General features: G+C 43.1%; 1 protein-coding gene across 1 annotated transcript; it reads right to left on the bottom strand.

Moving 5' to 3' along the window:
• Positions 1 to 454: 454 nt before the first annotated feature.
• Positions 455 to 26,196, bottom strand: NAB1 (NGFI-A binding protein 1). Its single transcript, XM_033064994.2, has 8 exons — positions 26,061 to 26,196; positions 20,200 to 21,030; positions 14,714 to 14,847; positions 13,677 to 13,728; positions 8,048 to 8,158; positions 5,594 to 5,735; positions 4,234 to 4,383; positions 455 to 3,114 (listed from the first exon to the last, which is right to left on the bottom strand). The coding sequence occupies exons 2-8, from the start codon at positions 21,013 to 21,015 to the stop codon at positions 3,023 to 3,025; spliced, it is 1,497 nt and encodes a 498-aa protein (XP_032920885.1). The 5' UTR covers positions 21,016 to 21,030; positions 26,061 to 26,196; the 3' UTR covers positions 455 to 3,022.
• Between the last annotated feature and the right edge of the window lie 606 nt (positions 26,197 to 26,802).

Here is a 26,802-nt window from a genome sequence, read left to right as displayed (position 1 = left end):
TCTCCCAGCTGGTTTCTGCACCCTAACCTTGCAGCAGAGATGTGGGCTGCTGCTTAGAAAGCAAGCTGGAACAGGGTGGATCACCAAGGCTCCCCTATTCCCAAAGAGCACTCACACATGCCTGGCATCCCATCCTAGCAGCTCTGTGCTGTTTGCAATCAGTGTAAATTTGAGCACATGCAGCAGCGTAGGAGATGGGAACTCAGAACCTCAGTGCTGCAGACCCTGCCCTGTTTTAGTTCCTCCCTCCTGCCTGGGCCCACTGAGCCCTGCAGGCTGTGCACATAATGAGGCCACCCTGAGTTGAGGATTCAACCACAAGAACAGGAAAAGGCTTCCTCCACTGAGAGCTGCAGTTTGAGGTACTCCCTCCTCCCCTATTCCCCCCCAAATTAACATATTCTTTAGGAAAACACAATTTAAAAAAACCAAAAAGGACAAACCCTGGGGAAACTAAAGAGTTCTCACGGTGAATTTTATTTTGTAAGCAACAACATAAACATGTGAATAAAACAGGCATCATTTGCAGGGCTGGCCTTTGATCCAGAGTACCCTGGATCTAGCAACCCTTTCTGAGCAGACGAGGGCAAGCCTTTACCTGTGACTCCAGAGGCTGGCCAGGGTGCAGTCCACCAAGACCTTTGTCATGGAAAGACCAATGCTTGAGTATTTGCTATTACCAAGCGTATGTGCAATCTTGGAATGTACCTCCCACCTCCCCCACCCCAGGATAAAAAAAAAAAAAATTAAAAAAAATCATACAGCTGCAAACCAGTAAAAAAAATTGCTTCCAGCTTATTGAGACTGAAATGGCCTGTTGGACTATAAACTGAAATATCATTCTGGAGATAACCAACTGGTCGTGACACAAAGTGTATTTACAACTCAAAAATATAACTGTTATAGACTTTAATTTATAGTAAATTTAATACATTAGTGTTTACAAAATAAATTCTGGACTCAACTGAAACAGCGTGCTGCTTAGCAAGTTCTTTTTCCTTCCTCTCACTTTAACTGAAGAGATCAGCAATCTTAAGTGACCCACACACAACTTTTGATGGTGTCAGATGTTGGAGAAAACCAAATGTTTCCTGCATCTCTAAAGGTTTGCTGCTTGGTACCTTCTATTGCTCAAGCTGTACAGTTCAAACCTTAAGCTGTCCTTTAACAAGTTCCATACACATCTCAGGAAAGCTACTCAGGTACTAACCAGGGCTCTGGTTAATGTTACAAACTGAAGAAACATCCGTGCTACTAACTCACACAACAGGAAAGAGGAAATATAACTACACATTCAATCTCTTATGCCTAAACAGCAAAGCTGCGAACTCCATTGCTTAAGTAAGATACTTCAGTAAGTGAAACAGTACCATACAGTTCAAGAAACATTTTTTTTAAAAAAAAACCAAACATTTTAATAGTATAAAAAGTTGTTTTACTGGTGTTTCTACTATAAAGCTTTGTTCCACAAATCAAGTGATAAAATAATTAATATGTTTACAGTGATAAGAGACTGCAGTGTAGACATTTCAGCTCACATTTTGCTGAGCGTTTCAGTACAACAGAGACTGACTGATTTGTTAATACACACCTAGGACACAGAGTGAACTGTAGACATGAAGTGCACACCTCAATAGGGAAGTTTACCCTCTGACATGGTAACTCACTTTCTTCAGCTCTCCCTTTCCCCTCCAGAACACGTCGTAAGCAAAAACCGTGTTCAGAAATGGAGGCATATAACTGTCCTGACTGCAGAGCAGCACAGAGGAAAGATGGATGCACACAAACACATGGTCAATTCCAAAGTTATATGCCAACTACTTCTCCTTAGATAAAATGACATCTTCAAAAGTGAACGTGTACAAAAAATAAAAACTGTCAAATAAATAAAGAATACAGATGTTAATTAATCACATACATAAAGAAACGTATTGGCATACTGTATGCAGTACACAGTATATTCATAGAATCACGTGGGCTGGACAGCACTTTGTAAGGAGTTACTGCTGAAGACAACTCCCTTCTCTCCTCCAAAAAATCTTATGGTTTCTGGATATCAAGTGCTACCTTTTACACAGATGCATAAATCCTGCACCATATCTCATCTTTGCCACACTTGGGATGCCTTTTTTTTTTTTTTTAAGATCCACAGAGAAGTCCAAGAAGTTATAACGGTCTGAATGACAATTTTTGCAGCCCTGTCCACACTACTTGGTCTCTTGAGTTTCCTACCAAATGAAATTTAGTAATGGTATGATACATCAATCCCCAGATTTTTCCTGAGGAAATGGGAGCCAATTAAATGAACTCTTCCATCCTCTAACTGGCATTTCCCACACTCCTGACCTGTATGTAGGTGTTATGCTGTAAGTGTGTTACACAAAGGCTGCTGGAACCATTGGAAGGGATGTAGCGATAGTTAAGTGTCAAGTACATCTGCTATGATACAGAATCAGGGTCTAGGTCTATCAAATGCTATATCCACAGAACATTTTAAACCATGAAAATATTGTATGCATTTTCCTTTTTCTACAAATATTGTTGCAAACTTGCTGTTAATTGTGTCACGAGGTTTGCATTCCTAATTCTCCAATGTTTTTTATTTCAAATGTTTAACAACCATATCTACGCTAGGTACACTGAAAGTAGACATTGAAATTTCAAGTAAAATGAACTGTAGCCACATCTACTGGACTCAATACACGTCCCGACATCTAGATTTACTTTGATAAGTTATACAAATACATAATACATTCTTAAATAATGAAGACCCACAATATTAATTTGTGAATCTTCCCACGTTATAAAACCACTTTTACAGGAATGTTTATCCACCTGTATTACTGTTTTAGTTGCAGTGTCTCTTGCTTTCCTGCTTCCATGGATTACTGTACCAGTTCTTAGGCTTTGGCTATTGAAATCTCTTATTTGAATGAGGCAACACTGGTTATTAAGGCTGGTTTTTTTTTTCTCTTGTGAAGTTTCATTCTTTACTATGACACTGTTTTCCAGAGCTGAATGACTATCTTGTGTCTTCAGGTTCTGTTTTTATGACCTTCCTTTCAATGTTGTTAAAAGCTGAATGAGGAAAATCCTTTAAAATACCAAGGCCTTCTGCAGTGAGAAAAGAAAAAAGATGTTAAAACACTGCTTGGAAATAAATATATTTTGTTCTTAAATCAACAATAAGGTCCAAGAACTATATGAATACCAACAGTTGAAGCAATAAATTCTGCCTCGTCCTCCTGGGCTTTAACCCCAGCTGGGTTAGAACCACCTCAGTTACACTGCAGTGATGACAGAGGAAGCATCATAGATTCACTTCAACTCCCTCTGGCAGCAAGGGCTAATGGAGATGCACTCTGCACTTGCATTTTGAGAGGGAACAGGTAAAAATCCCCTACAAGAGATTTCACTAAGTGAATTAGCATTGGGATTGGGACAATGTGCAAAAGAGGTGAGCCAAGATTGTAGTACCCCAAAGTGAAAAAGACAACATTCTGCCCGGTCTTCAAAACAACCACTTTTGCATCTTGGTTTCCAAATAACATCTTTCCCACTGCATCTTTCAAACTCAGGTGGGATTTTAACATTACCCCTAAAGATGCAAGAGTCTTCAAGAACTCCCAGCCTTATCTCAGTGCACTGAGTATTAAACTGAAACCACCCAGAGAGATTTCACAAAGATTTCTTGCTCTCTTCTATCAAACTTCGATAGAAGAGAGCAAGAAACTTGGGTTTCTCCCAATGCCAGAGGTAAATGACAAGACTGGCAGTGAGCAGAGGTCAGTGAATGAGAAACCCAGTTGGAAAAGATTTACTGCCTGACATGCAGCTCACAGCAGAGAAGCAGTGCTAAGTCCTTACAGATCAGAATAAAGACATCTTTTATAAAAGCCTGATAGTATTCTGCAGAATGAAGCCATGTCATAATCACGTTGCTGTCAATGTGATGCAGTTTAAGTATTAAATAGCAGTAATTTGGTTCAATACCAAGGACAGACATGCCAGAACTTGGTTATCTGATTCCGGTAACTGCATCCCCTAAACTTTTCCCAAGTAATATTTAATGTGACTCTAGATTAGCTAGTAACACTCCTCTTGGGAGTTTTCTCCAAAGCCTTGATGGCATGGTTACACACAATGCATGCCAGCCTGCCTTCCTGGCTGCTTCACTCAGAGACATCACAGGAAACAAGAAATGGTGGGTAATTTCTCAGGGGCAGTACTAACCTGAGGACTGTGACTTTGCCTCAGCACTGGGGTAAAGCCGGATCAAATCACTGCACAGAGATTTCCCAACGTGCTGCTCTCCATCAAGTGAAATGTGCTGCATCTGTCTGCTTGGTAGGTTGGACATCCGGAGGTTCAGTGGTCTTTCACCTGTTCACAGTGAAACATTGGTGCATTACAAAAAAGCAGTATTAAAGAAAAACAGGTAGAGACCTGAACATGTATTAATTCTATCAGCGAAATTCTATCGTCCTAGACTCCAGCTGCTCAGGGACATTTTCTAGCAAAACAAGGCTATGTAAATATACTGCTTTGCAGACTACTTCACAGGCACTGTTAGAAAGGGACACTCAGCCAGACAAAAAACCAAAAAGTAATTATTTCTTAAAAACCCCTTTATTCTGCTCAAAAATCCTCCTGAGACACAAAAATTTTCCTCTCCCACTGCACAATCCCTCTGAGATCCTGAAAATTTCCAATTCCCCTGCACAATGACTAAATTGTATAAACCAGCTTGCAGGGCCAAGGAAAGGTGGATCCATACACCTATTCTTCATTATTACTTCTGCATCTCATTGCTTGATCAATACACACATGAAAATCTGTTTTTTAACACTTACTTCTATTGATTCCCTTAACTATCCCTCTACTGGTTTTTTTCAACCCCCTTAAAAAACACTAGCACTTAAAAAACAGACACAAGAACTTCTGGCTGCATTTCTTTTGTTGATAACATTTTGTCTCATTTCAAGAAAGTAAAAAAAGTGATCCAAACATAAATGCTCAAACAAAACAAACACTCCTAAAATTAATTCAAGACAAGGAATAGCCAGTTGGTAAATCAAAGAGAACCACATAACTGTAAGCTTTTTGAAGAATAACAAGCTACTAAGAACATCATTAGAATCTGCTTAGTGCTAAGCAATTTACATAGCCAGCTCCTCAGGTTTTGTTTCTAGACTGCACAAACAGGTAAACAAAAAGGGATACCAACTATATTACCTGCTTTATTTTCAATTTCCACAAAACAAGAAAACAAATGAAATGCAACACTCTGCTCTGTTTTCAAAACTGAGGGTAAAGCTAGAGCAAAGTCCTGCTCTCAAGTAACAGCAGTTGCACCCAACCTCCTTCCCTCCCCACGTTATCCCTGGGGAAAGCATTTGCCCAGATGCACAACAGCAACAGAGCAGAACCTGAGTGTGCATCTGATTGCATTATTTACTTCAGGGCAGAGAGAGATCTTGTCTTGTCCATTCAGTGCTCAGGGTGCTGTACAGATAAACACCAGCACCGACAGAGGTTGTGTAACATCAAATGCCTTTGCTGGCAGCACCACCGTGCCTGGGAGCTACCATACCTTGTCCATCAGCATTATCTAATGACATGCCATTGGGGCTGTGCTCTTCTGAGTTCTGCCTGTAACACCCCGTGGAAAGACGTCTCTCTAACGCTGCCTGGTTGCAAAGAAACTCCATCTGTTTTGCCATCACCTTTTCCGACTGCAATTAAAACAAAAAACGATTTCTCTCTATATACATGCATAGAGCAAGTCAAAACATGGGGGAAAAAAACAGGATCAGAAGAAAAGACTAACAGCTTAGATAGTGGTTTTTGTTGACTCATATGTACAGATGTGTGTTTTACGGTTTCTTCAAAACTATGAAGCAAACAAAATATTTTTGCACCCATAGAGATTTTCATAATGTACATCTGAGTCACTCAAGAATACTTAAAATGCAAGCTGTTGTAGTTCATCTACATAGAAATGCAACATTAAATTCTGTTCTTCAAAAACACACAAAAATCACTTCCTGCACTTTAGGACTGCAGGTTACGTGAAGAGAATTTCAAGAAAAGCAAAAAGAATGTCTAAATTATCCAGTTAGCTCTGTTCAAATATATGCCTTCACAAAGTATTCCAGAAAGTATTCCAAGAGCAATGGCAACATCTGCTAAAAACTTATGCCAAGATTTCACCAGACATCTTGGAATCTTTATTTTAGGAAACAGCACTACACAAGCTTAAAAATCTGCCATTCTGAAAGTGTAGGATGACAGTATGTTTGTGGGGGATAAAGGTGTGAAATGTCTGTCTAGAAGAAGAACAAGACCTATACACCTCTAGAGAGTGGAGCTAAACAATCCAGTGCAACGTGGGAGGGAATGGCGTCTGAATATTTGTCATTGACTTTAATGCCAAGAGAATTCTAACTTTCACTATGATCTTGTTCTTGAGAGAATGTAAATAAGCATCTTGCAAAAATAAGAAGAAAATCACAAGTCAAGAAAGTTGATTTAGAAGAGCCACAATGAACATAAGAACAGAAAGTGTACAAACTTAACATGTACAACTGATAGGAAAAATTAATTTCTCTTTCAGGTAATGCTGTAATTGTTTGAACTGCTGCAGAGGTCTATTCATTGCAGAGCATTTTACTTTTCATGGGAGATGCTGAAAGCCCTGACTTCCCACAAAAGGCTGCTTGCTCAGCAGAGTTCTATAATTTACACTGCAATGACAGCCTAACTGGGCTTCTCCAGCACAGTGGTGACCCTGACAGCAGGGTAATGGCATGGCCACTATTTACATACTCTGGCTCAGAGTTCGTCAGGGTCTGCAGAAGACTGCTGATAGCTCCAGCTTGGTCTTGGAAGGAAGGTAAAAAAATAAAAGAAACTATTTTCAAACAGTTTACTTTCAAGTGTGCTTTAACTTTGCTATTCTGCCACTCCTATTACTAACTTTTGAACTGTACAGTAATTTTTAAAAAGTGTAAAATATTTCTCATTCATGCTATCTTTGTTGTTTACTTGGGATAAAACTAGAATTTGAAACTTCAACCATGCTTCTGATCACCACAGAAAAACCTGTAGACTTGCAGATTTAAGCTTGAATTAAATCTGTAGCCCATTGTTATGTGGCAGTGACCAACAAAAACCTCAAAGCACATACAAAAAAAGCTCATGTAATTATTCTGTAACATCAGAACATGTGGCATAACTGCATTTGATTTATCACAGATTTGTATGACCGAGCACTACTTTGCAATAGAAGGTGGTAAATGACAGGGTAACACATCCATTCTCAGAAAACAGGAAGGTAACTCCTAAATGTAATCTTACGTGCAAATTTGGTGATTACATTTGCCCAAATCAGCTATACAAAACAAATTTGTTGAAAATTTGTAGCATGAAATCCCTCCTTGGCAAGAACTGGCAGTAGGAGATGGGTATTTTGCCTCGAGGCTGGGATACACTACAGAAAAGACAAAGAAAGAATTGGCAACCTGTCTTCATTTATACAAAGCTTTCTGTCTGCTCAAGAACACTGCACTTCCACCAGGCTAGGTGTTGTTTAGGAAGCCAATTTATCCTCTCAGATCCAGAGGTTCACTTATTTCCTAAACATATTGGCCTTTCTTCTTGTAAGACATGTCAGAAGTGAGGACTCCAAGATCGCCTACTCTATTCCTCTCGGCTCAGTAACTTGAGCTTTCCATTTATAGCGGATAACGCAAGTAACACAGCACAGACTGTACCAATACTACCCCACTTGCTCCCAACAGGCAGCCACAGATTTTCAAGCCTACTATGCTGCATCTTACCTCCTTGGAACAAACAAGGGCAAAGCTGTAGTACTGTGACAGAACAGTTTTGGGAGGTAAACCCAAATTAAGAGTGATGCAATCACAGTTAAGCTGAGCAGCCTTTTAAAACTGATGGGAATTAATTTAATCATCAAAACAACAACACATCACCAATGTACAACGACACAGCCTGCATTATTCACAAAGTAATGTAGTTGGTTTACCTGGGAATTAAGAGATGTTGGGTCTTCACTCTTTCCTTTAGCCAAAGCAAGTGGCATTTTGTCTTGCTGATAGAGCGTCTGGACTGTGTCCTGGAAATCAGGATAACCATCCTATTGAGCATAAAAAGAAACCAAACCAAGAGGGATATATTACTTTTTTTCCCCATCACCTTCTCTGTACATTTAGAAGAAAAAAAACCAAACAAAACAAAACCTAAAAAATCACATTCCTAAACTTCCATGAAAATTATGGACTGCAGTTTATATATTTGTGCTATCCAGTTCATTTAGGTTTGTGCATAAAACACACACAGCCTCTCCACAGCAACTGCTGTATACCTAATATGGCACAGAAAATCTCATCTCTCTCAGTTTCAGGTGAATCCAGACTACCCTTTGTTACTGACATTAAACTAGTTTACATTCAGCCTTGACAGGCAGATTTAGGCCTATGGTTTCATTCACTTTTCATAAATCAAGTTTATATGTAGTCAAGGATATATACTAACCTTGTGAAACTGAGAAAACCCTTCTGAAATTCAACATATTTCACACAGAACCTACACTAGTATCACAAAATGAAATATCACCATTTCAGAAGTACAGTGGAAAAATTATAGACTATGGGAAAGCATGATTCAATAATTCTTCCAGTCTGAAATTCTTATGACATGCAAATCTTTTCAGGAGCTTGCATATGTATCAATAAAGCAAATAAAGTTCCTGTGAAAGCCTGCCAGATTCCATAAAAACAATCATTGAAGCAAGGGTTCAAGATGAGGGGTTTATCCAGCTTGGGATTATAAAAGGAAAGCTCATGTGCACTAGAGAAACATCGAGAAATGTTTACAAAAGCACAAAAAAACCCTGCCAAAATGTGAGAGGAAGCCAAAGATCTTAAGACAGACCCAAACCTGAGAACAATGAATGACATCTGTCACTGAGGTTCTGCAGACCTCAGTCTCAAAAATACACCAAGTTATGTTTATCTTCCTTGTAGAATCTAAAGACACATACATGTCACTAATCACATTTTCAATAATAGATGGACAAAAGGGCTACAGTTCAAGAAAAATAGAAGAGATCTTTTAGAAAAAACACAGGGGAAGGACTATGAGGTTCCCTCCACTTGCAGGCTGCCCATTGATCTACAGAGGAAGGGTCTGACCCAAGGCAGATGGCCAGGATCTCAGTGCAATGTAGTGCCATTAAACCTACTCTTTATTCTCAGGAAAAAAACTTAAAATCTGTCAGAACACTGCATATTGCTTTTAAACACCCAACATACTCCCTCATGGAACAAATAAACACAATAGCTATGCAAAAACTTAGCCAGGTTAACTGCCACAAAGCCCCTAGGCTAAGCTAGAAACAAAGGCTTTGCAGCACATTTCCATGAGCACTGACCACTTCCTTAGCACAGACCTGAATTTGTTTGGGAGAGGAGATTGGTTATGTGTAGGAAGATGAGAAGCTGAACACGCAAACCCCTATCACTCAGGATCCTATTTTTGCAACAAAACAGGTAACACAGTTCTTCACAACACATTTGTGATCACCTGCCTATCCAAAACTGAAGGCTGTTTCCCAGAAGTGGGTCTGGTTGCCTGTTGCTGTCCTCCTCTGCCATCCTCCTGGGGGATGACGTGTTCTGGATCACCTTCCTGGAATCCTTCCCACTTCTGGCTGTCCCTGATGCCCTGATGAGCAGCACATTGGACCAAGCACCAACCTGCTCTGCCCCATGGCTGCCTGGAGGTCCTCCTGCATGCACTGCAGCATTTTTATTTTGCCATGCTGCTGCTCAGTTGTTTTCCAAGCAGTTTTGTGCAGCAGATGTTCCCAGTCCCACATGTGCTTTCTCGCTCCCTCTAATGACATTTTTTCTATGAAAACAGTAGCTTCTACTGGCTTTTGCTGTTTTGGTGAAAAAAAACAAATCCCACACTTTGGTTTTCTTTTCAGCCTTCTCAGAAATAGTGGAGGTGGGGCTTTTCTCTCCTTTTCCTCCACTCATCCTGGCACCAAGGGAAGACGCTTCCTTGCAGCCTCCGCTCAGGTCTCCCTGCCTGTGCCCCCCTGACTCCCACTAAGCTCTGGGAAATGAGTTTACGAAAGCTCTTCCCACCCCTCTTGCTCAGATGAATGGGGACACAGACACACAAAATAATTTCTTCAGACTACAGACAGCAATAATATTTTTTAAAACTCTCTTTTTTTCCTCTCTTGGCTGTTCATGCAGACTCTGAGGGGGACTTTGTTAACCACAATAGTGATGAGCAGCCTCTTCCTCCACTTCTGCCTGATGTACCTGTGACTTGTTTTGCTTTCTAAGGTGGTACCACAACAGCTCGCAGCTTTGAGTGGTGCTGGCACTGAGTCACAGAAGATGACAAAACAAGGGGTGCCCCCACCACACAGCACCTAAGCAGGAGAGATTCTAGCTGTGCAGGAGGATGTGCCCTTTCCATCCCTGTTTGCCTGCCCTGCTCTTTGTCCAGAGAGGATTTAGGAATACAACCCCTTTTTTATAATCTGCTCCCTAACACCAATTCACTCCACTCCTTTTTTCACTCCCTCCACACCTTTAGTCTGTCATTTGCCTGGAATTTTTTCCCCTTCTCCTCTTTACACTTCACTCCCACAGCTCACCCACCCACTCAACGAATAAGAGGGGGAGAGCTGGCAGGGGAAGAGAAAGGCTTTTACAGGTAATTTGATGTAATTCACGGCACATTGTTTCTTTGTAATGCTTGTGCCAGTTTCATATTCATGAAAAGGATAAATTTACAATGTGGCTGCAGATTGACAATGCTGCAGCTTGCACACACAGCTCTGCTGGCTCTGCTCAAGGATGACCTTCAGAGCATCTCTGGAGGCTTTTTTAAGTGTTATTATATTTCAGGAAATTAACTCATCTTTTTTTAAAGTAATCTTTTACACTATGCAAACAGGCTGTGAAGTCTTTCCAAACTGAAGTCCTAGTAATTTTAGGCCACGCTTCACAGAGACATTAATGACTAATAGTTAAAGGAATGGTGAATCAAAATACAGAGTTCAGCCTTAAAACAGAAAGGCAAAATGACTCTTCTCAAAGAACAAAAAAAAAAAGGGAAAAAGAAAAACAGAAAAGAGCTAGTTATACTAGTTATAAGAACAAAAAACATACCCTATGTTCCAGTCCTATCTGTATTTTCACGATAGTGAGCAAACAGGTCCACAATGAAGCATTACAACTCAAAAACAGTGTAAGGAATTCTTACCCAGAACAGAAGGAAAAAATCTGCATTTGCCACCATTTTCCTTTTTACTTTCACCTTTCCAAAAAACCAAACAAAAACAAAACCAAAAAAATCCCTGAACATATTACTAAAAAAGAGAACTTTATATATTTCTTTTAAAAAATGCAAACACCAGGAACCCAAAACAGCAGTAATCTACTATGTCATACTGCATATTTTTTTACATTTCATTGACATAAAACCCAAAATTTACAACGTACTTCAAATGTAAAATGCACTGAAGTAATGCTTTACTCCTCCTTAGAAGACTCACAAAGTTGTGAGAAAAAAAGACATTTCTACTGATAACAATATGGGTAATTTCAAAATTAATAATGCTACGCTATCAGATTAAAGATGTAATAAAATTTAATTTTCAATTTCTTATTTTGGAAAAATGGCCTATTTCTGAAATTGTCATTTGTACAATTAGGACATGAAATTTTCAGAAGCATTTTAAAATTTGACTGGTAATTTTAGATACAACAAGAACCAAGTAAATATCCTTTCTCTGAAGGGTATAAAAGAAGCAGGCCTCCCAGACTCTAAAGATTTCTCCATGCAGAAAATAGGAGACTACACATCCCCTAAGGCTGTCCAGATTTCCTGCTCTCCAGATGACCTTGAGTTTCAGCTTGTATTTTTCAGGGTTTTAATTTTATGCTTTCCTTCAATGAACATCGAGTAAAAAACAGCACCTCCCTTGCAGTGTGTCATTTTAGACACTTGCTCATCATCAATTATTACTGAATGAAGGAAAAACTTCCTAATGCTGAAATCTAAGTCATTGAAATACTACTTCAAGCAGAGGAGTGGCAGCTCCCCACCAGCTCTTACAAATTAGGGCTGGACTGAACAAAAAAGAGGAGACTCAAGCAACCATCCTGCAACATGCTGGTCAAGGCTGATAGTGGTGAAGCAGGATAAAAATCACTGAATGCAGCTTTTCCCTGCTTTTTTGTAGATCAAAGAACAAAAAAGCAAAGGTCAAAGGCAAATCCTGACACACATAAACAACATGATGCACTTATCAAAGCTTCCATTGAATCCTCATTGCAGGTGTATATTTTGCACTACATAAACTCAAAACTACAATTGTATATGGACTGATGGAACTTCATAAATAAGATAAACTCCTCTATACCTATTCAAAACTGCCTTTTCAAAACTATCTGCTCTCACCAGGGTTTACCTCACAGAAAAAGCCTTTGTAGAGATGAAAGCATTGCAGTATTGAAAAAAAAAAATTAAAGCCTTACTACATACAGTGCATCATTTATCACTGAATGCATTGCATACGAGAAACACATTTCAGAATGAATTGCAATTTTCCTCTACAGTAAGAGAATGCATCACCTATCTGTCACACACAAGCCTAGCTCAGGACTAGCTCATATTCTGACACACATTTAATCTACACCTTTTCAAGTAGACAGTACAATAAAAAACACCCACAATGCTAAGGATAAATTAGATGCCCACATAACAGTGAAACAGTAATTTGTTTAAAATACAAATTAAAAAGAAAGATCTGCTATTTTATGAGGTATATATAGATTTAACTTTTTTTTAGTTTGTTTAGTTTTTTGGGTATTTTTTGTTAAAAGTAACTTTTTAAGGCCTCAGATTTACCTTCTAGCAGTGGTAACTGAAGAAAAAGGTAGACTACACACATGCTGCTCCTGCACTCTTAACAAGAAATTCCCAGGATCTCCCTAAGCAACATCTTGTGCAAGTGTACACATTAACCATGTATACATGCATTTGTCCCAAAACTCATTACAAAAACCTGCAAATTAATATCTACAGGCACAGTCTTTTGTGTTGAGATACATAGCTTTTAGTTAGTTTTTGGCTTTTCAATATGATCAGTATCATAATTTATGGCACAGTCAGAGATGGTTAATCCTCTGCCATCAGTCCTTATCCAGAACTCTGTATTCTGGACATGACCAACAGCTGACTCCAGTGAATTAGGCAAACCCCACCTCATGCTGATTGAAAAGCAGCAGGCCTTATGAGAAGACATTTCCTACAGTGCTTGAGCTCATTCCACCACAGGAAGTCAGTCAGTCCCATTCCTCCCCTCCTACTCTCTCTGAGTGCAAAACATTGAGAGTATCTTTACCATTAAACAAATCCTACTCTTTACCCCTGCTCCTACAGGCTTCTCCATCAAGCACTTACATTTACAGAGACAGTGGTGATGCTCTCCCACCCTCTCTCTCTCATACCCATCAACTGTCTATCAAACGTTTTTCTGACAAATTTCCTTAAGACAGGTCCCTTCAAAACAAAACTGAATTTTAGCACAAGCAGGTCAAAATGCAGGAGTCACATTACTGTACCTCTATCTTGATTCTCTTTGGTGACAGCTCATCCCTCTCTCCACATTTAGATCTACAAGAGAAGACACATACACAATCAGTAAACAGAACATTAACCCCGATGGTCCATCAGTAATAATGTAAAGGAGTCAAGAAAAAAAAAACAGATCAGGGAGGAACAAGTCTTATGCACAAAAAAAGCCTCCAGTTCACTGACATGGAGGGGAAAAGTCATTCAAGCATAGAGTAACACAAGCATTTTGTGTTGTTTTCAGAAGCATCAAGACATTAATGGATTCTTCCTTCCAAAGAGGAAGGAAATCACAGAGAATTACAGAAATGCCCTTGGCATTGCTTATCCAGGATGGATGTATATTTATACGAATCCCTACAGAAGAAAGGGGAGCAAAGGAAAACTTTCTAGAAGGGTAGAAAATGTGTATTTGCAAGGATGTTACATTATAGGCAAGGGAATCAACATTTGAAAATCTAAGGAAAGTATCAAGACATTAATTCATACCTAATGCTAAGGTTTTAATTGTATTTAAAAGCTGGTAAGCCTCTGTCACCGTTTCATAACAGCAGTTCATTTGACAGTACAGTAAGAACTGAAATTAGGACTCAGCTTTAGTTCCTTTAAAGCAAGCTTATAAGCCACTCCCTGTGACCTTATCTCTCTGGATAACAAGCCAAATCTGTATATGGAAAAAAGGAAACTGATGCATTGAGCATCTCTGGCTACTCTGCCAATTTACATTAACCTCAAAACACACTAATGCCTCAAATGCTTGAAATACCAGCCTCTCAGATGCCTCTTAATATGCACTATCCTCAAAACACTTGGTAAACTAGAAAACAAATAAAAAGGTAATTCAAGACAGCTGAATCTTGCCAGTTGAAAAGCTTCAGGACTCAAACAGCATTTCCCTCCTTTCCTCAGAAGAGCACTTTGCTAACTGAAGAGCAAGAAGAAAGCATCCCTAGCGCTTCAGAAGAAATGCTACCAGCCTGCTTAGTTCCCTGAAAGGACAGGCCCTGTGAGCTGATGAAAGCCTTACTTGGTGGTCCTGTAGGTGTACTTGTAGGTGACCTCCCGAGAGATCTGCCGGGCCAGCGCGAAGAGCTCGTCCCTCCTGGTCAGCAAGGCGTTATCTTTCACACACAGCTGGGCAGCTGCTTCGTTAACTGTTAGCTGCAAATCAAACAAACAGCCACTCAGGATTTTGCATACTTTCACCTACTGTGCTTGTAAAAGCACCTCTTCTGAATAATAAAGAATTTTGATTGCAAGTAAAATTACCTATAATTGTACACTAAACCCTGGTGGGTTTCTTCAGTTTATTTATATCCCTTACTAAACCAGGTAAGCCTTTGAGAAGTGGAAAGATATGAATGTACTTGGTGTATAAAGCAAAACATTATTGTAAGACTGTCTCAATGTGCACTTCATCCCAGCACTAATTAAATCTCAGTATAAAACAGTAGCTCCGAACGTTCACAGTGTTTGGCTCCCAAAGCCTGGCTTATAGGGAATACTATTTTTATAAACGCAATATGCCCAGGACTTGGGAGAAAAAAAAAAAAAAACAAACCAACCACCCTGACAGTGTGGGTACAGATGGCTTTCCCTGGTGAATACAGAATAAATTCTGTAGAAGGTGATGGTTTAAGAAACGATTAAACTTTTTTTAGCTATGTTTCTCACCCTCGTGTTTGTGAAGACTATCTTCAGACATGAATCAAATGTAACTTGTTTCAAGGATGTTTTCCTGAGCCTGCCAGGACACATTTCTAGTGCCTCTGCTGCTGGCAAAAGATTCATAAAGAAGGGGAAAAAAAACTGCCTGAAATTGAGGCTCAAAATGGTTCTGCGATGCTCTTCAGAAGCCTACAGGAAGTGGTGACACTGTCATGAATTGTATCAGGTTAGGAATACTGCTGCCTGAGAAGCCTATGGTCAGCAGTATGGACACAACAACATTATTAATGCCATGAGAGACACAAATCGAGATGCTGCACAGGCTACTCCAAGCTCCTTCCACAGGAACCAGGGCTTGAAGAGGCTTTCTCACTTTCTCCTCAGCTGAAGAACAGCCAGAACATGTAATGAGGCCTAACAGCAAGAGGCCAGCAGAACACTACAGGTGTTTTTACCAAGTGCCCAAAACTCTTTCGACTCTTTCACTTTTAGAAATTAGGCTGCTTTGAACAGGCTTGGCTTCTTGCAAAGGAGCACAGCTGCTTTGGAGCTACTGTCAACAGCATGTTCTGTATCTGTCCCAGGCTAGTGAATATTCCACAGCACAGTCAGCATATCCATGATGGATGGAGACGTGCCATCCCTGACCCTCCATCTGGCAGCGCCAGGAGCGGCCGCACATGTGCGACCTCACACACCAAACTCGCTGCTCCCTGCAGTTACAGAGTCTCTTGGGAGAAGGCCAAGAACTCAGCCCTTCACCCTGCTGTCTGCCACACTGCAGGGTTACCTGTGAATTTAACCACAGAGGCCAGCAGCTCATCCGACCTGCTGCCTGCTCCATCCCTAAAGGATGGAAGCCGTCACGAGACATGGACAACACACAGCCACGCTGTCCTTTGCCACAGGGCTCCGTGGCACCCAAACTATCAACAATTTATTTTGCCCAACACGATACCTGTTCTCTAGGAAGGTTGAGAAAACAAAAAACACGTATCAGAGAAGAGCTGAGATTCTTCTCTCAGCAGCCTGTGCAGTATTTCTAGTAAAACTTCACACACAATTGCTACTCCTAATATTTCAGGAGCAATTTTTCCTGTGTTTAGCCTAAAAGCCTCTTATCTCAGTAGGGCGTTTCCTATGGTATCTAAATGTTAATCAGAGCACAAACTTGTTTTTAACAGGTGAACTAGGTATGTTGCCTGATCCTTTAGTCTCTGTACAGACAAAACCCCCAAATCTCACAGAGATCAGATGTACAAGGGCACAAACAGGTTACTATGTTCCTACAATACAAGGTACTAAAAAACAAACTATTACCCCTCAGACAGGAAGGATTGTTCCACAACATTTGTCATTTCAGAAAAAAAACAGAGGGGGAAAAACATACAATATAAGATTAATACAACACTGATTAAAATAATTATTATCCAAAGCAGACATTAATTTCTGTAACACTGATAGCTATTACTTTGCCAAGGATGAATAATATGGCTAATGCTTGCAAAATAATTTGAGATATTTTTTATCCCTCCAAGTGCTAAAGGTTGCAAAGAGCTGAAATGACTGAAAATGCTTTAGGTAGTTGTAGGCAAATGCTGTTTATCCTAATATGAGAGAAAAGCCAAATGTTTATTTGCTTGTTTTTCCTGATTTCTCTTTCAGGTCACACTCAGACGTACTGAATTGAAGTGCATCATGGCTTCCTGCCTTTTCAGGAGGCATAATACTGCAGATACAAAGAGTTTCATGCTTAAAAATAAAGAATCTGTTTGCTGGAAGCCTTAAGGATACGCAGCAGCACAGAACCATACAGCAAAGGGATGGGTATATTTCCATCTGATGGGGTTCACAGATTCCTCCACTAGAAACCACATAACTAAATACCAAGCCCTACTGTTTTGGTGAGTCAGCAAAAGAAGAGATCAAGCTAGACAAAATTCATTGCTTGTTTTTCTAATTCCACTGAACTCAATTTTTTTCCATTTTATAGGTACTTACAGAGACAAAGACTGAAATATCAAAATGCAAATTACAAACCTGACTCAAACTTGCAGGGGTCACCGAGTTCAAGGGCATGCCTTGTACTCATGCCTCCTCCAGTCCAACTTTAAGAATTAAGTGCTCTCTGTGTTTGAAAAGCTGTGTAGTACTGAAACAATGGGATGGATTAAGGGCAGCATGTTTATTAGTTTTGGAACGCCTTCGAAAGATTTTATGTCAGATTAATGCTTCATGCAAACACTCCTACCAGGAGCACACACTTCCAAACCAGCCCAGTGTCTGCAGCCCTCTAATGGCTGCTCCAGCCCTGTGAGACACTTCAGTGCTCATACTGAAACAAAATATTCTCACTAATTCACTACTAATAATTCCACCAGGTTTGGTTTTAATTTGCATGCAACTCTGTGCTTGAGGAGCCAGAGATACCCTAATCTTTACATAAAAAAGCTAACCACTACTTAAGCTTTTTAAATTCACAGTGAAGTTTATTCAGCTGTTCCTTGCCAGCTGCAAGGAGAAACCTTGAACTGTGAAGCAGAATGACAGCTCTGGAATGTATTAACACGTGCAGAAAAACAGTCTCTAGACCTGCAGAAACTTACCTCCCTGGTTGTTTAAGGTCCTTCCTTCTGAGCACCAAACTGCTTAAGAACCAAAAACACACTGAGGCTGAGTTTACAAAAGGCAAACTCTGGTTTAGCAGATTTTTAAAAAAAATTATCTCGTTGCTGCTATTTATTTTCTGCCTTACCAGAAAATGAAGACAAAACTTTGTGAAATCCAACCTCTTTAAGCCAAGAGTAAACTAATTACGAGCAAATTCTTCTTGCTTGCATGTGTGCAGTTCCCATCAAGTTCAGCGAGGCCCCACATGCGTAAGTGAGGCATAAGTCAACCACAGACTCTTTTGATCTTCTGCCCTTAATCACAATAGCGATAGAAATATTTCCTAAAGCCAAACCATGCTCTCATTCCATTTTTAAACGTGGTTTTACAATGATGTAGTAAAGATCTGTAGCGCAATACTAAAAAAAATGAACAAGGCAGAGCAGTTGTCCTTTCTTCCAGTTCATTGCTATCCTGCTCCTTCAATACTACCCCAGGGTTCACTCCCCAAGTTTTGCAGAGACACTCCCTGGAGCCCACCTTCCAGTACACTGCTAGATGTCAGAAAATTATCCCACAAGTAGTCTGCCGTATTTCAGAGCCTTTTCTGCAGTCACTACCCCAGAGAGAGGCTGTGAAAGCACACAGCCACACAGTGTTGTACACCTCAGCTGCCTCCATCCTCTGAATCCTGAATCTGCAGCCACGTACCCAGGGCATCTACACAATTAATCCTTTCAAATCATGCCTCCATCTCATACACAACTTGTTCTGTTACAAGGGAGACTTCCACAAGGTCAGGGGAGTAAGATGAGATCTCATCTTGTACAGTGGATGAATTCATAGATTATAAGTGTTTGACATAAAGCCACAGAGCACGTATGGGTAAGCAGCTCAACTAGAACTGTGTGGTAGGAATGTGGCTGACTACTGTGGAAGTGTCTCCCCAGTCTGCAGTAAAAGCCCTTGTCAAGTCACTGCCAGCGATGTGCAGTTGCCTCATAAATGCAAATACATAAACAAAAATGTAAAGAAATACGCCTTGTTTCCTTCTGCCCTTCTACTCAGAAGCATAAAGAGAACTCAGTCTAATGCTATGGATCACACACCTACAAGGCTTCTCCTTGAAGCGAGAAAAGGCTAAAGCCAGTACAGTTTTTTTGGCACTCCTGTAACATAAACATTGCCTTTCCTTTTGGGAGCTAAGCCTTACATGCCAAATTTTAAATCCAGCCGAAATTTTGCAATCAGTGTTAACTGTGAAAATGCTGATGCAGCATTCGTATCAGCAGCGTTTTGGCACTGCTTTGAATTAATGTTTGTTCTCCTCTTGTACAGTACTTTGGCACTAGGAAACTACTCCCCACACAGACACACCTATTGCGTTACAACACATGCAGTGTGAGCCTCAGGAATGCCACAAGAGGAGCAAGGGAGGCCCACAGGAACTTTCAAAGACAAGAGGGAAGAGAAGCTACTCAGGGACTAAAAAAACAAACATTCAGATTATGACCAGCCATCAATATTGGACACAGTCCTTTCCCTTCCCCCTCACACAGTATGCACTGTCACTTGACAGGCTTAAGACCACTATGTCCAAAAAAACCCACAGGCTGTATAATTGAGCTTCATCCCAATTCAAACAAAGCAAAAAAAAAAAAAAAAAAAAAATCCACGCCACTGGGTTTAGGGACTTCATTGACAGAATCCTTTTTATCTCAAGTGCACAAGCTACAGAGCAGAGTCTCGAGGTGAGGGAAGACAGCAGAGGGTAGTAACCACATCAGACACAAGTAATTTTAGTTACTGATCTTCCAAACAAGTCTACTCTCAAAGCTGCAAGGAAATACCATGACAGGACATCTTTAAGAACATACCAAATCCTTAGAATCCCCAAGGTCATGCTCAGTGCACTTCTGGTTGCTATTTCAGTGCCAAACTTTCTAAACCTTCTGTCTGACAGGCCGCAGCAGTGACCGAGCAGTGTGATGACACCAAATCACCACGTTCACACTCACACACACTCCCACAGCCGCCCACAAAAGGAGACCTGTGCTGCACCTGAGATTTCCACGTCAGGCCAGCACTGCCTACAGCACTCAACACACAACTTGCAGACGCACAACTCTCATCACTCAGCAAGAAGCGTCCACACAAGAAGTGTACCCTGGAAACACATCTTGTCAAAGGTGTAGGAACAGGGGGGGAAGCCCAGTTCCACTCAAGCCGTTTTACCTCGTGGAGGGTGAGATGCTTGCCATCCTTTCTTTTCGAGTCAAATCTGCCATATATTGCACTGTACTTCCTGATCTCCTCCTCTTTGTGAGGGTCATCGTCACTCATCTCAAAGATGTGACCAATCATCTTTGCCAGTTTCTTATTTGTTTTCAGTAACTCCTTGACTTCATTGGAGTCACTTTTGGGCAGGGAGGGTACCATACGTTCTACACATTCAGCAACTGACAGAGCAGCAGCGGCATCCAGGGTCTCGCTGTTTTCCTTTGGTGAGGCTGGAGAGCCAAGGTCAGCCGGGGAAAGGCTGTGCTCACTCTCTGTGGTGTGGTGTCCTTGCCAGAGTCTGGGCTCGCTGCTGCTCTGCAGTGATAAGCTCCCCACATCAGATTTGCTCGTGCCCACGCTCTGCACGCACGTCGTGGCAGCGCACTTCGGAATCTTCAGGTGAGGCTCTCTGGTGCTGCTGTTCCTCTCGTAACTGCTGCAGGATATCCCCAGCCACGCAGGAGACCCTTCTGGCAGCTTGTATATTGGAATGCTGCTGACGGGTAAGGAGGTGAGAGGCTGGTTAAAAAGGCCAGGGTTTGTGACCCAGTCCCTCAAAGCCTTCTGCAGCCGTCGGACGTGAAGTGGCTTGCTAGCCATGCCTACGAGAGCCATTATCTCCAAAAACTCCTCTTCACCTGCTTCACAGAGCTGCTGGACATCGTCCCCACCCTGCTGAATGAAGGCATCAAAGTAAAATAAGAGATTTGCTTTTTGTAGTATTCGATACAGCTGCAATTCTCCGAGGGTTCTGGGTAGAGCTGACGCCATCACGGATGACAGAACCTGCAAACAGTAAAAACAGAGAGAAGATGAGCACCAAAGCACCGACATCCAGTCGCACTGCCCCACCACCCATCTTCCCACAAGGCTGTCAACTCAGAGGGCAGCACCTCTTTCTCTCATTACAAGAACACCCACAGAAATTAATAAGGGGCAAAAAGTCTACTTTTTGACTTGTTACCTTAATGGAAACATTTTCAAAAACAACCAGATCAGCAGATAGTTGTGAGGTGCCTACAAAAAAGATGATTCAAAACGAAGCCAGCTTGTTTTCAACATTCCCAACAATGTCAGTCAATATCACTCACAGCTTCTACTCTATTCTCTTTTATATCTTAAGATCAAAATGATCACAAAACACATTCTGAAGAATTACAGAATACTCGATTCCCTGAAGAAAAAATGTCATTAGTTTAAATTCTTAATTGTCACATCATTTTCCCCCCATACAAAGTGTGGAGGACTGTAAAAGGAAAGCAAAGAAAAGTGCTTCATACAACCCTAGAGGATTAATGAAGCTGGGTCAGTAAAAGAGTGTTTAAAAACCAAGTATTTCTGCAGTTTTACCTGTTTCACATAAAAAGACTCTAATGCCTCTGCTGATCTTAATTATGGCTGCAACAGCTGCAGACAAAGCAAAAATACTGATAGATTCCAATATTTGTAGTTTAAAAACCTTAGTTTTAATTCACCTGCCTGTTTCATTTGCTAACCAGGCTGCCTGTCATTGGCACTTGAGAAGTGAAATACCACTCAGCAATACAGCAATTGTGCTTAAAGGCTCCCAACAGACAGATCACCACAGTGTTCAGTCCTTACAGTGGCAGGAAACATTTGCACAAGTTTCAACTTCATAAATTCCTTATCCAGTTATCCCACAACTAATAAACTCCTCAGAGAATTCTAAGATCTCACACATACACCTCTTCACTCTACAGTGGCATTCACAGCCACAAGCAGATAATTTCCAGTATTACACTAAAACACCAATCAATAAGGGCTAAAGCATGTAATTTATTGTTGGTTGAGAGAGTAACAGAACTAAAACACTGAGCAAGTCTGGTAACATTTTCTGGCTCTACTAACACACTGGACTTGAAAAAACACACAGTAGTAACCTAAAAAACAACAACTACAGGAAGATTTGCACATAGTGGGGAAAAAGTATTTTAATAGTGTGCAACTCCTCTTCCTCCAAAACTGCAATGCAAGCATGTTTGCTATGGGGCACTGGGAGACTGGTTATCAAAAGTAAAACTCAGAGAGAAATTATCTTTACAGAGTGTGTTTTTGCATATTTTAAAACATGAAAAACACTGTAAAAGAGTGTTTGGGTATTTTTGTGGCTTTTTTGACAACATGAGCCGTTTCTTCAGCAAGTCAAAACATACAGACAAAACAAGCAGAGCCCAACTTGTATTCAGGAGGCCTCTGTAAGACCAGGCTTTTGCTGTAAAATTCTGATCTAACTCTACTAGAGAAAAATAAAATAAGGAGGCCAACAGAAACTTTCCAGAAATGTATGTGGCAGCAGCAGGATACCTACAGCCAATCTCTTGAGGAAGAGAGATGGAGCCCAGGGAAAGAGAAAAAAAAAAAAAGACCAAAACATACAAAATCCCCAAACCACCAGCTGAATGTAGGGGCAGTAATAGCAGTTTAGATTCGAGCAGCTACCTCAAGGAGCTGCTGGTGAGCTTAAGAGCTAGTAAACTACACACTTTGGAACTCAGGGTAAAACTGCAAACATTTAAGAGCTACATATTTTAGAAACACAGTTTGGCTTTCGGAAAGAATAGTTAACTGCAGAACATCAATCAAGTACTGTCTACACTCAAAGATACAAGAAGAAACAAGGAAAATTAGGAAAATCACTTAAAGGTAACCCTTTACAGAGAACTGAATTTGCTGTTTTAAAAGGTGCCATTATTTCACTGAATTTCTTAGAAAAATCCTCCCATTCTTAACAAACTTTGTCAAGACAAAATTAACAGCTTGTGGTTTCATGGGCATTTCAGTAAACTCTTCCTACCCTCCCATTTCAAATGATGCTGACTTTTCACCATCAATACCACAAATTAACTCCTGTAACTTTTAAAAGAAGGCCCATTTCCTCTGAAAGTTATTCATCTTAGCACAAAATCTACATAAATCTACATAAATGGACTTTGTGCAGAGAGCTAAATTGAATCTTGGGAGGATGGGTGGCAGTGAAATTACACACAGCCCAAGAGCTCCAGGCAAGCCATGGAACTGAACTCATTTTTCCAGCCCACAGGCTGGAAGAGCAGCACCAGTCCACGAGCAGCCTTTACCTAGAGGCTTCTAATCAACAAATCTCCTCATGACAGATAAAACTGGATTAATACGTACATCAGCAGCCAGTCCCCGCTTCAGACTGCATTGAAATTTGCATTTAAAGCAAGACTGAAATCCCTTTATTTCGTACTTTAAAGACCCATTCTGTTTTTCAAATTCAGCACAGCAACTCCTGAGAAGGCAGAGCAATTTTTCCATGTACGACTGCTACCGATTTCTGCAGAGAAGGCATTTTCAAACACTCCTCCTTGTAGCCTCTTTCCTCCTTGCATCAAACAGAGTTCCTCCAGCACTCACCTCAATGCCATCCCAAGTTATTTCTAAACTGTACCAAGAGAAGGCTCCCTCCCCTTTCCGAGAGCTACGCTGCTTCTCCAGCCATGACCGGCGTCTCCCTGCTTCAGCCCCGCTCTCAGCCTACAAAGCCCGGCAAGCAGCTATGCTAGTCCACCTGCAGGAGTAAGATGAGGCTCAGGAAGAGGACAAGCACCGAGCGAGGATGGCTGAGAAAGCAGCAGAGGACTGCCTGAAGCTGAGGAGATTGTTAACCCAAAGGACACCTGGCACTGCTGCTGGCTCTGCTCAGCCGGCCGGCTACGCAAAGCCTTAGCACACCCACTCAAGTCTCAGCGCCCCACATCTTTCAGGTGACCTTTAAAAGCTGTATCTAAGAGACCTGAAATACTGCTTTCCACCACTGCTCTCATTTCTCAGTGCTTTGGGGCAAAGGGTGAGCACGAGAAGAGGTTGCACAATGAGAAGACGCAGGGAGAGCACACAGCCAGGACACTTGGTCTGCTCCTCACCAGGAACAGCATCCTGGATAAGACCCTGGGGCACCGTGTGTGATCCCCCTCTCCTGCAGCCTGCTCGATAAGTCTTAGGCTGTCTAATCTGTGATCCCAAACCAACCTGGTTCAGGAGCAGCAGCCTGGTCATGTCCTCTGGCAAACCCTAAGAAGCCAGCCAGAAGGACCTGCTGCCTCGGGAGTGAGCAGGCACATCTAACACAACTGCAAACCCTTCTTCCAGCAAGGAGCAGGAATGAAAAGCTGGCACGGGGAGGTCTACAGCAATAAATGAACACGTCCACGGCACTGGAGCTGCTACTTCTGCCTTTCTTTGCTTGCTGTCCATACCAATGAGAAGTGTCAGAACACACGGGGGAGAGCAGCCATCTCTTAGGTTTTTCACATGTAGAACAAACAAAGCCAGAAAACTCCCCACAGCAGACAAAGCTGTTTAGAATACACGCAAGGCTGCATACAGTTACAGCCACGGGAGAACCAGGAAATCACAAGTTAGATTTTTCACTCAGCCTTTGCAACCCACAACCATGCATTCTGATTTTCCACATTACCTCATTCACATCCACAACCCATCACCCCACATACCATGCCCTCCTCTCCACACGCTGGCTGTCACCTTAACTCTGACCACAAACATAACTCCTGGGAAAAAGCAAAACAAAAACCACAGAGACGCCACAGAGCGCCCTTAAATATTTGCAAACAGCCAGTGCAGGAATCACAACCTATTCCTGCTCCCTCTGCGAAGCCAGCGGCAGCCCCGCCGAGCATCTCGAAGCACGGGAGAACACCGGTCCCGAGCCCGGAGCCGACACTTCCTTCCCGGAGGAAGCAGGAGATGCGCGGCTGGAGCAGGAGGGTGGCGGATGGGGGTGAAGCACCGGGAGAAGGAAAACTCGGGAGCTGTGGGATATACGCATGGGACAAGGGCTTCCTGAGCAGCCTTCCTGCTTTTTAAGGCTGCACTGGAAGTAAAAGCAACCCAGCAACTCCAACCGACTGTAGAGATTTTATTTCAGGTGAATCCTAATTGAGCTGTCACCAATTAAATTAGGAATACAAGGAGAAAGTGTGAAACATCACATCCCCGTATTTTAGGGAAAAGTGATTATTTCATAATGCATCTTGATCACTTTGGGCGTTTTGAAAAGTCTCTGAAGACAAGCCGGGTTTGGGTTTGAGAGCTGGCTGCTTTGCATATTCATTACATTTCTGCAGCGCTTCCAAAGAACTTTTAGCAGGAGGAGAAAATTACATGTAGCTGCAGAAGAGAGACTTCGCAAATTAAATAGTCTTGTCTAGCTCTGAGATGTGCCAAAATACAGCCGATGAGTGAGCTCCGCGTTTACGTACAAACCCGTACCTCGCCGCAACTAACGAGAAACTTGAAACGTGCAAAAACACCCTCGCGAAAGGACGAGACGAGCGCACAAATACCTCCAGAGCAGGGTACGGAGCCCGCGGGAAGGCAACCCGCACGGCGGGCACGGCCGGCGGCGGCGGTCCCCACACAAACTTCGCGGCCGCCGAGCCCGGCGACAGGAACCCCCCCGGGCCGCCTCCTCCGTCGGGGCTGCCCCGCCGTGCCCGGACAGCCCCTGGCGAGCGCGCCGGGAGGGGCACGGCCCCGCAGAGCCCGGCCGGAGCCCCACCGCCCCCGCCGCCCCTGCCCGGGACCCGCCGGGGCACCGCCTCCGCCCGGCCCGGCCGCGCCGTCCCGCCCGCCGCCCCCGCCCCGCGCCGCACACGGCGGGGACGCTCCTGCACTTCCCTCCCACTCCCCGTCCCCCCCGCGCCGCATTTCTCCGGGAATCACCCACGCACGACCCGCCCGCTCCTTCCGGCCGTGCCCCGCGGCGCCGGGGCCGCGCTGCCCGCGCCCCTCCCCGGCCGCCCCGCACGTACTCTGCAGCTGGCCGCCGCCGGCTGCCCGGGGCTCCCCTCGGTGCCGTCCCGGGGCCGCAGACTCAGCCCCGCCGAAGTTCCTGCCCGCGCCCCCCCCGCCCAGGCTCCTCCTTTCCCATCGACGGGGCGGGTGGGCGAGCCTGTCCCCGCCACCGCCTCGCTGCTGCCGCCGCCGCCGGGGGGGCGCGCGGCCGCCCCGCCGCACCTCGCCTCGTCGCGGCCGCGCCTTCGCCGCGCGCGGGGGCCGAGCGGGCGGCAGGGAGGGAAGGAAGGAGGGGAGGGGAGGGAAGGGGAGGGGAAGGAGGGAAGGGAAAGGAGGGAGGGGAGGGAGGGAGGGAGCGGCCCCCGCCCCCCCGCACGCCGCCCCCTCCCGCGCGGTCACATGGGGAGAGCCCGCGCGCGCTCCGCCGCGCCCGCCCACGCGCGCCCGCCGCGTGACGCAGGGCCCGGCGGGGGCGGCGGCGGCAGCGCCCCCCCGCGGCCGGAGCGCGCCGGCAGCGCCGCCCCCGCGGGACCCGCGCGGCTCCCGAGCCCCGGGAACACCGCGGGAACACGGCGGGAGCGCCGGGCAGCTGGGCAGGGACCCGCCGAGTGCCGCTTCGGGCCAGGAGAGGGGCGGCAAAGCAATGGAAGCGTTTTGCTGGTGGGGAATTGGTTAAACTGTGAGTTTTTAAATAAGTCATGTTTCGGTGATAAATTAAGTGCTAAATAATAAATTAAGTAACTCATTTTTAGTGCAGAT

The sequence above is a fragment of the Catharus ustulatus genome, chromosome 7 (genome assembly GCF_009819885.2).
Source record: "Catharus ustulatus isolate bCatUst1 chromosome 7, bCatUst1.pri.v2, whole genome shotgun sequence".
Lineage (NCBI taxonomy): Eukaryota > Metazoa > Chordata > Aves > Passeriformes > Turdidae > Catharus > Catharus ustulatus.
The sequence above is the reverse complement of the archived record's forward strand: the minus strand, read 5'-3'. Positions and strand labels throughout refer to the sequence as shown.